Raw genomic sequence first — 12,727 nt, forward strand, 5'->3', positions numbered from 1 at the left:
AAATGTTTTGTGCTTTATTTGAGCAAAAGTTGAACATCGTAACTCAAAAAGTCAAATTCGAGTGAGCGGGGCTGCAGTCGGATAGTCTTTGCCGTTTAGGAAGGTTCCTAACAGAGTGAAATTACAAAGTATCCCAATGCTGCCTTCAAGACAGCTCGGAAACTCCCAATGGAACAGCACTTGAAGATTTCTTACCAAATAGCAAATCCGTCTGCCTCTCATCTGTTATCCTCTCCTTGCAGTCCTGGTTTCAGTGCAGTTGGTTGCAGTTGTCTTGACCTCATGAAGTTTTTCATCAAGGTTGAAGGAAAGCATCCAGGAAAAGATTTAGGTCACGGTGTTTTTGAAAGTGGACCACAGCCCATGTCCCTGCACCCCAACACAGGTGCTTTCACTTCAGTTGCCCAATTACACTTCCTCTCAGGATAGAGTGGATGTGTACGAACTGCACTTGATTGATAGTTCCCCCAACTTCCTGTTGGCTTTGAGTAGAGAGAGTCGCGTCGTTTCCATTTACTCCAACTTTTTCCTTTTTTTTTAAAGAAGCAATGGTGGATTGTTGAGCCTCACAACACTTCACAAAAGTCGGCTGCAAATACTAGCAGCCCAGCACATTAAATCAATCACTCAGTTTATCGTGTTGTAACTACAAACTGCCAAGCATTGTACTTCTATGTCTTCACAAATTGTCCACTTAGAACTCCCTGGAACTATCGGAAGTCTCAGTCAATCTCGTGACGATCGGCATTTTGTACTTCCGTTGCTGTGACTCCGTCTGCACTCTCTACAGGACTCTGGTTCAGCACGTAAAATGAATCCATGTAAGACTCATACATACAAGAATTATGCTGGAACAGTACATACAGCAAGTCAGTTTGTGCTTACATTTTAGAAAAAAAAAGTCTCTAGCTCTCAAGTAGAATATGAGTATGGCACAGCAGTGTGGAAAATGTCATGGCTTGTCCTTCTCACCAGGGCTTGTTCTTCACCTTACCAGCCCCACTTTTACTGTTTTCCAACCTCAGCATAGGAAATTAAAACATCTTTACTAAGTCTTGCCGCAGAGCAGTGAAGAAACGGGCCGGTGCATCTCAGCGTCTCACCCTCTGTGGGCAGAAAAGAGTGGCAACAAAAAGGTTTTCAGGAAAAATGGGAGGGAGAGGATCAGATAAACACAAACAGAGTGGAAAGAGAGTTTTTGAATATGAAAAGAGGGGCTCTGGATCTGGATTTTGTGCATTGCTATTCAACAGTAATTTTCAGATCTCTGTGGACAAATAGGTCTGAAGTGCTCTCCATCAACGTGTGTGACTCACCTCTGTAATAGTAGAGCATTGCAATACAAGCTATGAAACTGAAACAGCTCAGGAAGAACAATGTTCCTGCAGAAACAGAGAGAGGAACGATAAAAATAGACCAATAATGAACCAGCAGGTGGGCGTACTAAATGTGCATTAGTAATCAATCAAATTAACTGAAAAATAATACAGATAAACTAGAATGAAAACCAGGATATGTGGTAAGAGTGTAAAAACTGCTCTGTGAAAGGACGCTTGTCTTGTTTTTCGCAGTCTAAACACGCCAGGTTTTCTTCGTATGACTCGTGATTTGCAGTAAGTGATGACCCACTTCCCTGCTGCCTGACACACCTTTGACCCAGTGGATGTGCCCCCTGACTGTTCAAAGGAATGCAGGACGGAGGAAACTGTTTTGAACGGGGTTGGAGGGTGGGGGGGATTTTTTACACGTGAGCTTTACTGACCCACAAAGCCAAAGCTCTGGATGCGATGGGATGATGAATGGTGAAGCAGTGCAGAACAGTGGGGCCCACATTCTGATGCCAGGGGTTAAAAGGTTCAGCAGACAGCTACATGTGCTGAAGAACAAAGCTCGGTTGGGCTTAAGGGGGCTTATCGGAGGATCGGTGAGGGGCGGCGGGGGGACAGAGGGCACCCTGACAGCCACACACAAACCGTAAGACCACCATATTATAGAATCAAGCCACAAATCATTGTAACATTACATTACTGTGCAACACCTTCTTTAAACAGCTCATCCAGTAACAGACTAGATCTATAGATTACATATGCTTCTACTGTCCCTGTAATTAATTACTTTCCCCTCATTATTAAAGCCTCTATCGCCTCATGCAAACACAAAATTCTATTAATTAATAAAATCTTCCTATAATTCCAGATTTAACATATTGTCACATTTTAATGCAGGGATGTTCGGGTATGTATCATATCGCTTTCTCTTGCTTTCTCTGAAGATACACAGAATGAAAATTATTTAGTGGCCATAGATGTTTCCTTTTAATCATTTTAATTCCAGAAATGTTCTGCTTTCCGTCAGCTCTGCCTTTGGCCAGTTTAGACTAGTTTAAGACTCTATGCCCTTTAATACATTTTTTCATTTTAGTTAGTAAAATGCAATTCCGGGAATAATTACAAAATTCCTGTATTTCACTGTATCCTGATACTATTGTCATTGTGGGCAACATATTGTGAATCGTATAGTGTTGTGTTGTGAGTGATTCCCTGCTCCAGTTTCTTGGATCAAAACAGAATTGTTTTGGTAGACAATGATTAAATCCAAGATGTCAGAGAATGATGCACCAAAGAGGAAATGTTTTCATATCAGATCCTGCTCACGCTTGCATCTCTACGTGACAATAATATAAACTGACTGACCGCTCACTCAATTAAGCTTAAAAGCCCTCCAAGGTGATGTTTCTAAAATAGAGAAAGAAAAAAAAACAAAAAACAAAAACAACCTTGTACACAAAAAATAATTTTGGCTTAAACTGTGACATGTAGAATTATCTCTAATGGTATTACAAATATTCTATGTAAAGTCACATTTAATACAAAATGTTTCTATCAAGGTGAGTGATCGTGTATAAATTAACTAATGAGATGTGTGATTTAACACTGTACAAGTATACAAGGACGGTACGAATTTGGCTAAAATGTACACAAATCACTGATGTGATTCTTGGTCACACCAGCACTCAGCTAGCAAATGCCTCTTTGGAATTTGATTTAAAAATATAAATCAGAAACACGAGGCGTGGGACAGTAGTGTGAGATGTTAATTAGATTTACCTCTGTCATTAAGCATGTATCGCTCCGGGCAGATTTCCACATTGTACGTCCATTTTGGATCTTCCATGTCTAGAACAGAGGGTAAAAATGGTTACTGGTTAAATGGGTAGAGCCCACACTTTAAATAACAGCCTGGACTTTAACAGCAGCCCAGGCTTCTCTCTCTGTGTCTTAAATAGGATGAGCTTATCTAAGGCCAGACAAGGCAACTACACAGCAGGGGATCCACCAATGCAGGACACTGGGGAAGTTGCTAGTGAGATCACAGTCTCATTTACAATATATTGCATGAAAGAAAAAAATAAGGATGGTACTTATGCATAGATTTCTGCACTAAGACACATATACAATATTCAGATGAGAGCCTGCAGGAGCAACATCTTTAAGACAAGAGCGTTCTCAGCCATCTGCAGCGCTACTTGGAAATCTTCCTCCGCTGAAACCTCTCACCTCTCTGTATGACTCTGGAGGGCAGACTGGAGTAAACGTCCTCAGCGTGGATGTGAAGTCCTCTGTAGAATTCGTGACATGCCTCCTCTCCCTTCCCATGCAGGTGCTTCAGCAGCTCAGCTAACCGCACCTTGGTGGGCACGCTCAGGTTCCTGAACTGCAAGGGAGACACACGCTGAGTTGAATCACCGTAAAACTGCCAGCCAGAGTTCAGATTCAGTTTAGCACGTTCAAGTGACTGAAAACAGGATGTTTTTTTGGTTGTATGTCATCTGTAGTGACCCTGTGGGCTTCCTTGTCGCTGAGTATCTGGGGGTAGATCCTGTTGAGCTGCAGCACCAGTGTGTCGACCAGCTCAGTGTCCATCCTCTGGTCTGAGCACAGGAAGTGAGCGTCCCTCTGGAGCTGCTGATGGTGATCGTCAATGTCTAGTCAAAGACGAGTGAGAGATGACATGTTAAACACGTGTTAAATAAAATCAACCCTACCCTACACGTATTTTCGTACTGTGCTGTGGACGTCAGGTGAGAAAGAGGTCGTGACCCCGAGCAGTGAAGGGCACAGAGCTACAAGGCTCCAGTGGAAGGCGTGCAAATTTAAGTCTGGTCTTAAGTGGTTTCTTAGTGAGCTGGTCTTTGGCAGCAGTCCTGCTCTGAGAATAAATGACTGAGAGGTTCATTCGCTTGTTAAGAAAGGTAAATACACTTGCTTTCTGGCAACACTTTATACAATTCATGAAAATAAACAAAAATCATTTGACTGTAATGTCTGAATCACATGTCTGAGTCAGGGTGTTCATAGATAACGGAACACATTAGTTACCATGGAGCGTTTTTGCCGGTTGTCAAAGTTGTCGGATCGACGTGATGCTCATTTTTCAGCTGAGGCTTTCAAAAAGATAGTCTCTGATTTTGTTTTAATTTCTACATGGCACCGCCAAATGTGCAAATTTCCTGCCAACTCACTTGCTGATTCCCTCCTCTTGCTCACTCTGATGGTAGAAGACAGCGTGAAGAAGGGAGAAAACAAGGGGACTTGTAACAAAAAATGTGGTGCGCAGTACAGAAGCAGAGGAAGTGGCTGTTAGGAGGTCTTGGTGGTGACCGTTGTTCAATTTTGCCTGTGCAGTTATGTGTTCGACATCAGTCACTAGTATAGCTGGAATTCTGGGGTTGATGCGATAATGGAGTGTAAAAAAAAAAAAAAAAATTCTTGTATGCTCAGAATATTAAACACAGATATGTACTATACGTATGGAGGCAGGATATCTTTTTCTGCATGATTTTCTCTAAAACAAATGTGTCTACGAGTTGTTAGTTTTATGCTGCCGCATATCGGTCAACATATACGCACATACCAATATATCTGTGAGAGGCCAGTATCAGCCAAAGGATATCGTGGTCTAGTCATTAGGATTTCTTTAAAAAATGTCCTTGCAGTCATTGGTGATACTAAACATTTGTCCCGTTTTACATTTTATCCTCCAGTTTATATCTCAACATCTGTACAGTTTTTCTGCAGCATTCTTGTTTGATTTTTCTTTATTCAATCCGACTGCTAACATCTTTAAAAAGGTGCATTATGGAGTTTTTTGTGCGAAAAAAAATGTAATCAGAAGAGAAAAAATGATTTCCACACCAGCATAAACAATACTAGCTTCAAACATGGCTGTGGGAACCTTATTCTTCTCTGAGAACAGATTGTTTATTCAATCACGGAGATAAATTCATTTTTTTCAATTCGTATTATTACCTTAGTATCTATTTTCCAAAACTACATAGTGCACTATCAAACAAGCAAAACACAGAATATGGTATAAACTGAATTAAGGCAGATAAAATAAGATAAAACTGCCACATTACAGTGTTAGACTTATGCCAGTTAGTTATTTAAAAAAAGTGAAACAATGCTTGGACCAGACCATCACACTTATTTTTTAATAAAGGTCTGGATTGCTCCATAGACAGAATTTATTGAACAGAATGCAAAAATCTGCTCATGTTTTATATTTATAGACTCGGAACATTCGGGCTGCATTAAATCATGTTAAGTAACACCCAAATACGTGTTCACGTAAAGAAACATAGATGAATGCATTCAAACTAATGACAACAATCACACTTCAAACTGATTCTATGCAACAAGTGGCACACACACACACTCACACACACTTCACTTCAGGTGGTCATCCAGCCTGTGTATCCTTCAAGTCGCTGCGCAGGGGACTACTGTAAATCATCAAAACATCTTACCCTTCAGTCACAAACCTGTCATACTGACAAACACACACGGAGCGTGGGTCTTTGCCTCGCTCCGACCGACAGCTTCTCCCGGTGAAACTTCCTGTTCTCCCCTGGTGTGACGGTCCCTGCTGTGCTGTTACATCAGCACGCTGCGCCGCCCTGCGCCTGCCCAGGGGCCACGTGTCTGACCTCAGGGCCACATGATCATTATCAGTGCGGTAGACTGAGCTGATTACTGGGATCTGATTAAGATATCTGCTGCACACACTGAGCCACAGAGGTGTTGTCTATCACTTTAGAGTCCCTTCCTCCATTTATAATGACTGCACTGGGCCAAATAAACCAGTCAATAATAATAATAATAATAATAATAATAATAATAATAATAATAATAATAATAATAATAATAATAATAATGAACTGCCTCTGTTTTGGGTTACCACTGAAGTAGGTTAACATGCTTTAGTGCTCAAAAACACCTCAGTTTCCTCCTACTCTGTCTGAAAGTCTGTTTTAAGGCCCCCACCTCTCAAGTATGCAGTCTCCTCTGATTGGTCAACTTACACAAGCCTGTCCCAGCACTGCTTCCAACAAGGACGGCGCGGCTGTGCTAACTTGAAGAGCATGACGCATGAAGACGCACAATTATTCGAACAAATATATATATATATATATATATATATATATATATATATATATATATATATATATATATATATATATATATATATATATATATATATATATAATGAATGGAGCCATGGCAGGACTACTGAGGAGGCATTTCAGCAGCAGTGTTCTTTGTGGGAGAGAAGAGCTTCTGCCAATGCAGATTTTGTACTTTTAATCTCTCAACGCAGGAAAGGAAAAAAGAACAAAAAACAGAAAAGAAAAGCATGATAGGTCTGCACTGCTCCACAATCATGTCAGCTTGTAAACATCTGCCTGAGAGAGAAATGTACACCATCACACTCCTTCCATCGTTACCAGAAGTGTTTCATTTATTTACATTCTTTAAAAATTGTATTTACATACTGGCCAGCGGTTTCCCAGCTGCTCTAGTCCACCAACTTCCTCAGCTGCCTACAAAGTAAACCTCGGTCATTAACTTTAACCTCAGCATAACAGTCAAGCTTGTTCCTGGAAAGCTCAATTACAGGGAGTCGTCCAACAAGGCCGGCGTCCTGGAAGTGCAGTAGCTTTTCTTTTCAGACAGAGGGCGGTGTGCCACAACAGTTTACAAAAGGCACATGAGTCTGTCAGATCAGCATGTCTATACAGTACAGAGCCCTCACACTGTGTAGAACTGCAGACATACACATTTCGACAAGATCAGTTCAGTTACTATTTCCCATAGTCCTCATTGATACAGGTGACAGTGACATACATTTGGTCAGCAGACGAGCTCTTGTTTCACACTGATATAATCCGTATGGAAAATTCCTTGGCAGGGTTTATGTTCCTCGAGTTAGACTCATCTGCGTTTGACAAGCCGCCCTGCTGTCCTCCATACTGCCACACCAGACCAGGCCCCGCGGCCGAGATCTGCACCATGCCTGGGCTCGTAGGTCGACTGGAGGACTGAGGAGGTCCGTAGTACTGAGGCGGCGGACCCGAGATCTGCAATGACTCTGCGTATCGGGGTAAGAGAGGCTGGTTGTAGTCGTTGCCGGGGAGAGTGGAGAGCGGAGGAGTCGGGCCATATGTTTGGCCAGGACCATAGGTGTACTGCTGATGACACCTGTGGAGGAAAGGACAGAATGTTTCTTTAATGTTTCACCTGGTTAAGGGAAGTTTTTTTTTGTTCCCTTTGGATTGTTTAAGCACACATCTCACCTGCAGGCTCGCATGTTCTCACACATAGCCGGGTTTCCAGTGTCCCACAGTGAAAGCACCTTCTCCTGGGTGTTGTTGTTGTTGTTGTTCCTGCAGTTATGGCTGTACCGAGACCTGCTGTCCTCCCGATGCTGGGCCTGCTCCTCCCACTGCCACACTTCTGCATCCCTGTTAAAAAAGAATACATTTTATCCTGAGTGTCAGTATTTCCAGCCCAGCTGCTAAGATGTACACATCTAATTGACACTTCATCTGTGTTTATGACCTGACTCTTTTTATGAGAGCGAGCTGACCAATCAGGAGAGTTACAGGCTGCAAGGATTTAAAGCCAGTGACCTCAGTTCAAGACTGTGTTCAACATTTGTAAGCATGACATGGTTGTTACTTTACAGAGAGATCTTGAATACTTCAAGTCGTGTTTGTGGCGAGCAAAACAGGTATTTTCAGTTTTTGCAAGATACCATTGGAAAATTTTAACTAAAGCAGCGTTAAGTTGTAGCAAAAGGCATTTAGTCTTTTCTTTTTACTTTTGTAGCCCATTATTCTTCTCTTGACCCTTCAAATGCCACTTATACAGGATGCATTATTGTTAACAATCTAATAATAATCTAATCTAATCTTATCTAATCTAATCTAATAAAGGTCATGTTAGTCACAGAGGCCATTTTCCTACCCTTTCACTTTTGTATAATTTCTCTACCAATCGACGAGCGACCCTCACACAAGTCCCTGACTGCAGCATTTTATTTCAGCTACCCTTCAAAGAAAAAAAATCTTCAATCTGCAGCTGAAGAACTGAAGTTCAGGTTTTGTTTATTGTGATTCAACACATCGACAAGGAGCTACAGAGGAAAGCATACAGCAGATGGACCGACGTCTGTCAACCATGATAATGTCAAAAATCTGTCTTCTAAAACAGATGTCTTTTTTTTCATGCATCAGCAGGCTAATTTGCCTTATCTTTCATGAATCTGTGGAATGTAATGGAAAGGCATTCAACAATTGGCTGAAGGAACCTTTTTACCTTGACAGGTAGGACTTGAATGAATGGGACTGGGATGAAACATTTGGTGTACTTTGGGTGGAAATGTGGCTTTCAAGTACATTCTGCTGAACAGACTTTGTATACTTTTACTTAAAGGTCATCTGTGGTGTTTTTGACTGAGACTTTGATCTACAAGTAGCAGAAACACGCCAAAATGTACAAAAATGCGCCATCCGTGAAGGAGAGTACGAGCTAGTGAAGATGTAAATAATGCTGGAATTAAAATACTTAAAGGACACGCCCGTGGCTCTTTGGTGTAAACACCTTCAGCAGGATGTTTTCCCTTTCACTCACCTCTCCTCCTGTTTCCTCTTGTCCTCTTTGATGCAGTCGAGCAAACAGCAGGTGATGAAGGCCACAGACATGATGAGGATGATGGCTGAGCTGACAATGGATGCCAGCACAGCCACGCGGAACCCATAGTCCTCGAAGGAAGACATAGCTGGAGTGCCAGAGGGGGAAAAAAAAAAAACGATTGAGTGATTCATCGACTTCACGTCCACGTCGTGCACTCCACGTATTAGACACCTCCACTCATCACGCAGCAGAATTCAGAAATAACAGCTCCTGATTGGACCAGAAAACCACACCAAACACCGTGCAGATGAAGCCTGGCACGTCGACTGCTACACAACTAGTCTGTCATCATCATTTAATCAGAAGGAGATTGGCGAAGATAGTGCAACAAAGTTCGCCATGGAACAGTTGACAAAACCAAAAATCATTTCATTTTCTTTTAAGTTTCACATCAGACTGCTTCTTCTCTCCCGTGATGATTGACCCTGGAACATTATTAAGATTGCGCTCTCACTTTTTCCACTCGCTCACCAAAATAATGACTAACTATGCACCTGCTTGAATCCATTCCTCTCCACCTGCATTAAAATTCCTCTTAAATGAGCTTCATTCATCCCCGGGTAACATATTATTTTCTCCAGCACGCACCCTTACATAATTTAGGGCATTAATTAGCACAAGTCAACTAATACCTTAATCGCCCTCATGTAAGATTGTCCATAGCCACAATGCCACATCACATAATGTTTAATATATATTCCATCTCTTCAGAATAATGAGCTGACAGAATGTTCGGGGGGGGGGGAGTTTTGCCGTCACTGCAGTTCTCCCAGTAATAGTATTGGAAACATTTAATCTGCACACAAAACACATTTCAGTGTAGGAATAATTAGATTCATGAAGAGCAGGCAACTCCTGCACTGAGGGCCACTCTTTCCATATTAAAACTATTGCGTCTTAGTCTAAGTTTGTACTTACGTTTACAGTAGGGCCCCCCAACCCAGTGGGTGCTGTTGGTGTCCATGATGCACATCAGCTGACCTCCGATTAGTTTGTGTTTGTCCGGGCACTGCAGGGAAATGACTGTGCCCACATTGGTACCGTTGCCCTGGATGATCCTCTGGGTACCCAGGGCCGGCAGGGGCTGGGGCGTGCACTGGGCCTGACCTAAAAGAAAGAGTGTGTGCGTCAAAAAAAAACCAAACACTTGTAGCAATCGAATCATGATGCAGATCTTAAATGTGCATAGATCATCCAGAAGTTTGAACAGATGTATAATTCATGCATCTTCACAAGAAATTTATTTTTTTCTCAGAGATATCAGACATCTCCGATTCTAAAAGTAGCACAACAACAATTTAGGGAGAGCAGTGTGAACAACAAAGGAGAGAAGAGTGGAGCACTGCAGATGAGATTCATTGTGGAATGGGACAGTCATTCCACAGCTATCAGCACTGAACCCCTGTAGGGCTGCACAACACTGCGTGACAAAACACTAACACCCCCCCTCGCCCTCGCCGAAACAGCCCGGTGCTGCGCTGCATCGAATTTTAACGGTATCGAAACAGGAAACGTGATAAATCATTAAACAAAAGGCCTGCAAGGATGGTGGAAACACACAGGCCATCTGGAGCCATGCTAAACAACCGCTTATCATACAGCACTGCACAGCGTTTTACAGGAGGGGAGGCTCCTCGCTGTGTCATCTCAGTACGCCAGCAGTCTGGCACAATGAACCTAAAACATAAGGGTATCACTTCATCATGACACAAGCTGTTGGAATGCAAATAAACACAATGACATCACCGCAGTGACTTCCAACTGGAACTGGGGAGGAAAATCAGATCAGGAGAGAGGAAAAGTCAAAAAACAACTTGTTTACTGAGGGGAGCTTACTTCTGTTTTTCACTTGAGAAATACAACAGGATGAGACGTTTAGTAGATTTTGTAATATTTATCTTTGTAACCATCAAAGGAGACATATTATGCTTATTCATGTTTGTTCTATGCATCAGAATTTTTTAGGTTCTTGTGCATGTAAAAGATCTGGAAAGTGTAAAAGGTCTAAAAAAGGCTCCCCTTTCCCACAGAAAACACCGCTCCTGAAACACCTCGCCAGGAATCCCACCTGTGATTCTGTCACTTGGTGACATCAACATAATTGCATAATTTATACCCAGCTGCTAGTTTGGCCATAAGACATGTTTTAGCACAGCTGTTCTGTTGATGTTGGCGGTGCTGGGTCAGGCGTGTGTGAGCTGACCAATCAGAGGAGGCAGAGCCTTAAAGAGACAGGAGCGAAAACAGAGCGTTTCAGACAGTATGAGAAAACCAATGCTTCTTGAGCACTAAAATATGTCAAATATTCTAGTAGTAACCCTAAATAAAATTATGAACATGAGAAATGAACATTTGGTAAACTTTGGTCACCACAAGGGGCATCAAATGAAATAAAAAAGTTGGTGGTTTCATAAAGAAAGAAAGAAAGAAAGAAAGAAAGAAAGAAAGAAAGAACGACTGGACTGGGATGAACACTTCTCTCAGGTCCATTTACATCAGCTCACCATGTTCGCCTTTATGTAACACAAGGACGCACTTCATTGCCGATAAGTAGACAGCATCACTTTTACATAACGTACGTGAGCTGCGTGTGAGACGCCCAGCTGTGCAGGGCCTCGAGAGAGTTTCTGATGTTAAAATTACAGGCGTTGCCTCCCCTCTTCACTTCCTCCTCTCCATTGTTTTCGATTTAATTATTTAAAAGTATTTATTTTATGATCAGGATGAAAGGTGTGCACGGAGTTCAGCAACCCCACACGGCACTCGCTGTGCGAGGTGAAGTGTAGCCTATTTATTAATGCAACTTATATTTATGCGAAATGATCACACACCCATAAATAGAGTTCATCTGTAAATGCATCACTGAGCAATTTTTTTTTTTTTTTTTAAACACTGCCAGTAACATAAAGGGCTGTCGCACAAGCGGAACGGAGACAGACACAGGTTTATCATCACATAATCTCTAGAAATGTTGCAGTGAGCTTTTTAGTGTTTAAATGCGATTGTAAAATTATAAAATACAAGCTTTTAAGTTAATAACAGTCGTGCAATGAGTGCCAAGTGCCACGAACGAACCTCCGTCCCGCACACATCCTACACGCTCAGCTCGAGTATGAACTGGACACCGTTGGGTTCGCAGTTTCCCTCCGTCTCACCTGATTTATTCCGGTCACGGCCGTCATCTGTGTTTGCGAAATCAGTCCTGGACACGTCTGCTATCGAAGCTGTTGCCGCTGACATGGTGGCGACGGACGGACGGACGGGCGCCCGCTCCGGTCCGCTCCTTGGTTGTGCGTAAAAGACTGCGCAACGGTGCTCCTCAGTGCCCCGGTGCAGGGTAAACAAGTCAGGACTCCGTAGCGTGCGCCTCGATCCTCTCCTCTCTCTCTCCTTGTGAACAGCCCTCACAGAGCGCTCTCTCAACGCACCATTCACTTCCTCTGACGCGCGGGCTTTGGACAGCGCGCCGAGGCGGATGAGCCTTTTTTTTTTTCTCTCTCTCTCTCTCTCTCGACAGGTCGGAGACAGATGAAGCGATCGGTCAAGACCTTGTCGACCGAGGCGAGGATGACTTTCTGGATTATACCGGGTCAGGTCAAGTTGCGTGTGTAAGAGCTGCGCGTTGACGAGAAAAACTAACATCAGCAGCGAGGAGCTCTTCGCTGGCAGGATGTCGCACCGTCGTTCTG

General features: G+C 42.7%; 2 protein-coding genes across 3 annotated transcripts; both read right to left on the bottom strand.

Moving 5' to 3' along the window:
• Nucleotides 1-7: 7 nt before the first annotated feature.
• LOC119023075 (caspase recruitment domain-containing protein 19-like) lies at nucleotides 8-6,413 on the bottom strand. Of its 2 annotated transcripts, none has more exons than XM_037104710.1 (6): nucleotides 5,810-6,413; nucleotides 3,840-3,985; nucleotides 3,558-3,714; nucleotides 3,108-3,176; nucleotides 1,317-1,382; nucleotides 8-1,106 (listed from the first exon to the last, which is right to left on the bottom strand). In XM_037104710.1, the coding sequence occupies exons 2-6, from the start codon at nucleotides 3,921-3,923 to the stop codon at nucleotides 1,006-1,008; spliced, it is 477 nt and encodes a 158-aa protein (XP_036960605.1). In that variant the 5' UTR covers nucleotides 3,924-3,985; nucleotides 5,810-6,413; the 3' UTR covers nucleotides 8-1,005. The 2 variants fall into 2 exon arrangements, with proteins under 2 accessions (XP_036960605.1, XP_036960603.1); XM_037104708.1 differs by having other exon boundaries at nucleotides 5,825-6,412.
• A 358-nt stretch (nucleotides 6,414-6,771) lies between these two features.
• Nucleotides 6,772-12,727, bottom strand: LOC119023600. The gene is made up of 5 exons (XM_037105666.1): nucleotides 12,194-12,727; nucleotides 9,957-10,145; nucleotides 8,976-9,123; nucleotides 7,637-7,804; nucleotides 6,772-7,541 (listed from the first exon to the last, which is right to left on the bottom strand). Exons 1-5 carry the CDS (start codon nucleotides 12,678-12,680, stop codon nucleotides 7,214-7,216), a joined length of 1,320 nt encoding a protein of 439 aa, XP_036961561.1. The 5' UTR covers nucleotides 12,681-12,727; the 3' UTR covers nucleotides 6,772-7,213.

The sequence above is a fragment of the Acanthopagrus latus genome, chromosome 7 (assembly GCF_904848185.1).
Source record: "Acanthopagrus latus isolate v.2019 chromosome 7, fAcaLat1.1, whole genome shotgun sequence".
Lineage (NCBI taxonomy): Eukaryota > Metazoa > Chordata > Actinopteri > Spariformes > Sparidae > Acanthopagrus > Acanthopagrus latus.

What these genes read in the sequence shown, in the direction of transcription:
- LOC119023600 (XM_037105666.1), bottom strand. Translation starts at nt 12,680, where the DNA reads ATGTTAGTTTTTCTCGTCAACGCGCAGCTCTTACACACGCAACTTGAC. An exon ending in TGGGGGGCCCTACTGTAAAC is followed by an intron (nt 9,124 to 9,956) that starts GTAAGTACAAAC and finishes CTGGCACTCCAG; the next exon opens with CTATGTCTTCCTTCGAGGAC. An exon ending in GAGAACATGCGAGCCTGCAG is followed by an intron (nt 7,542 to 7,636) that starts GTGAGATGTGTG and finishes TTTCCTCCACAG; the next exon opens with GTGTCATCAGCAGTACACCT.
- LOC119023075 (XM_037104708.1), bottom strand. An exon ending in CTCCAGAGTCATACAGAGAG is followed by an intron (nt 3,177 to 3,557) that starts GTGAGAGGTTTC and finishes CCTCTGTTCTAG; the next exon opens with ACATGGAAGATCCAAAATGG. An exon ending in ATACATGCTTAATGACAGAG is followed by an intron (nt 1,383 to 3,107) that starts GTAAATCTAATT and finishes CTGTTTCTGCAG; the next exon opens with GAACATTGTTCTTCCTGAGC.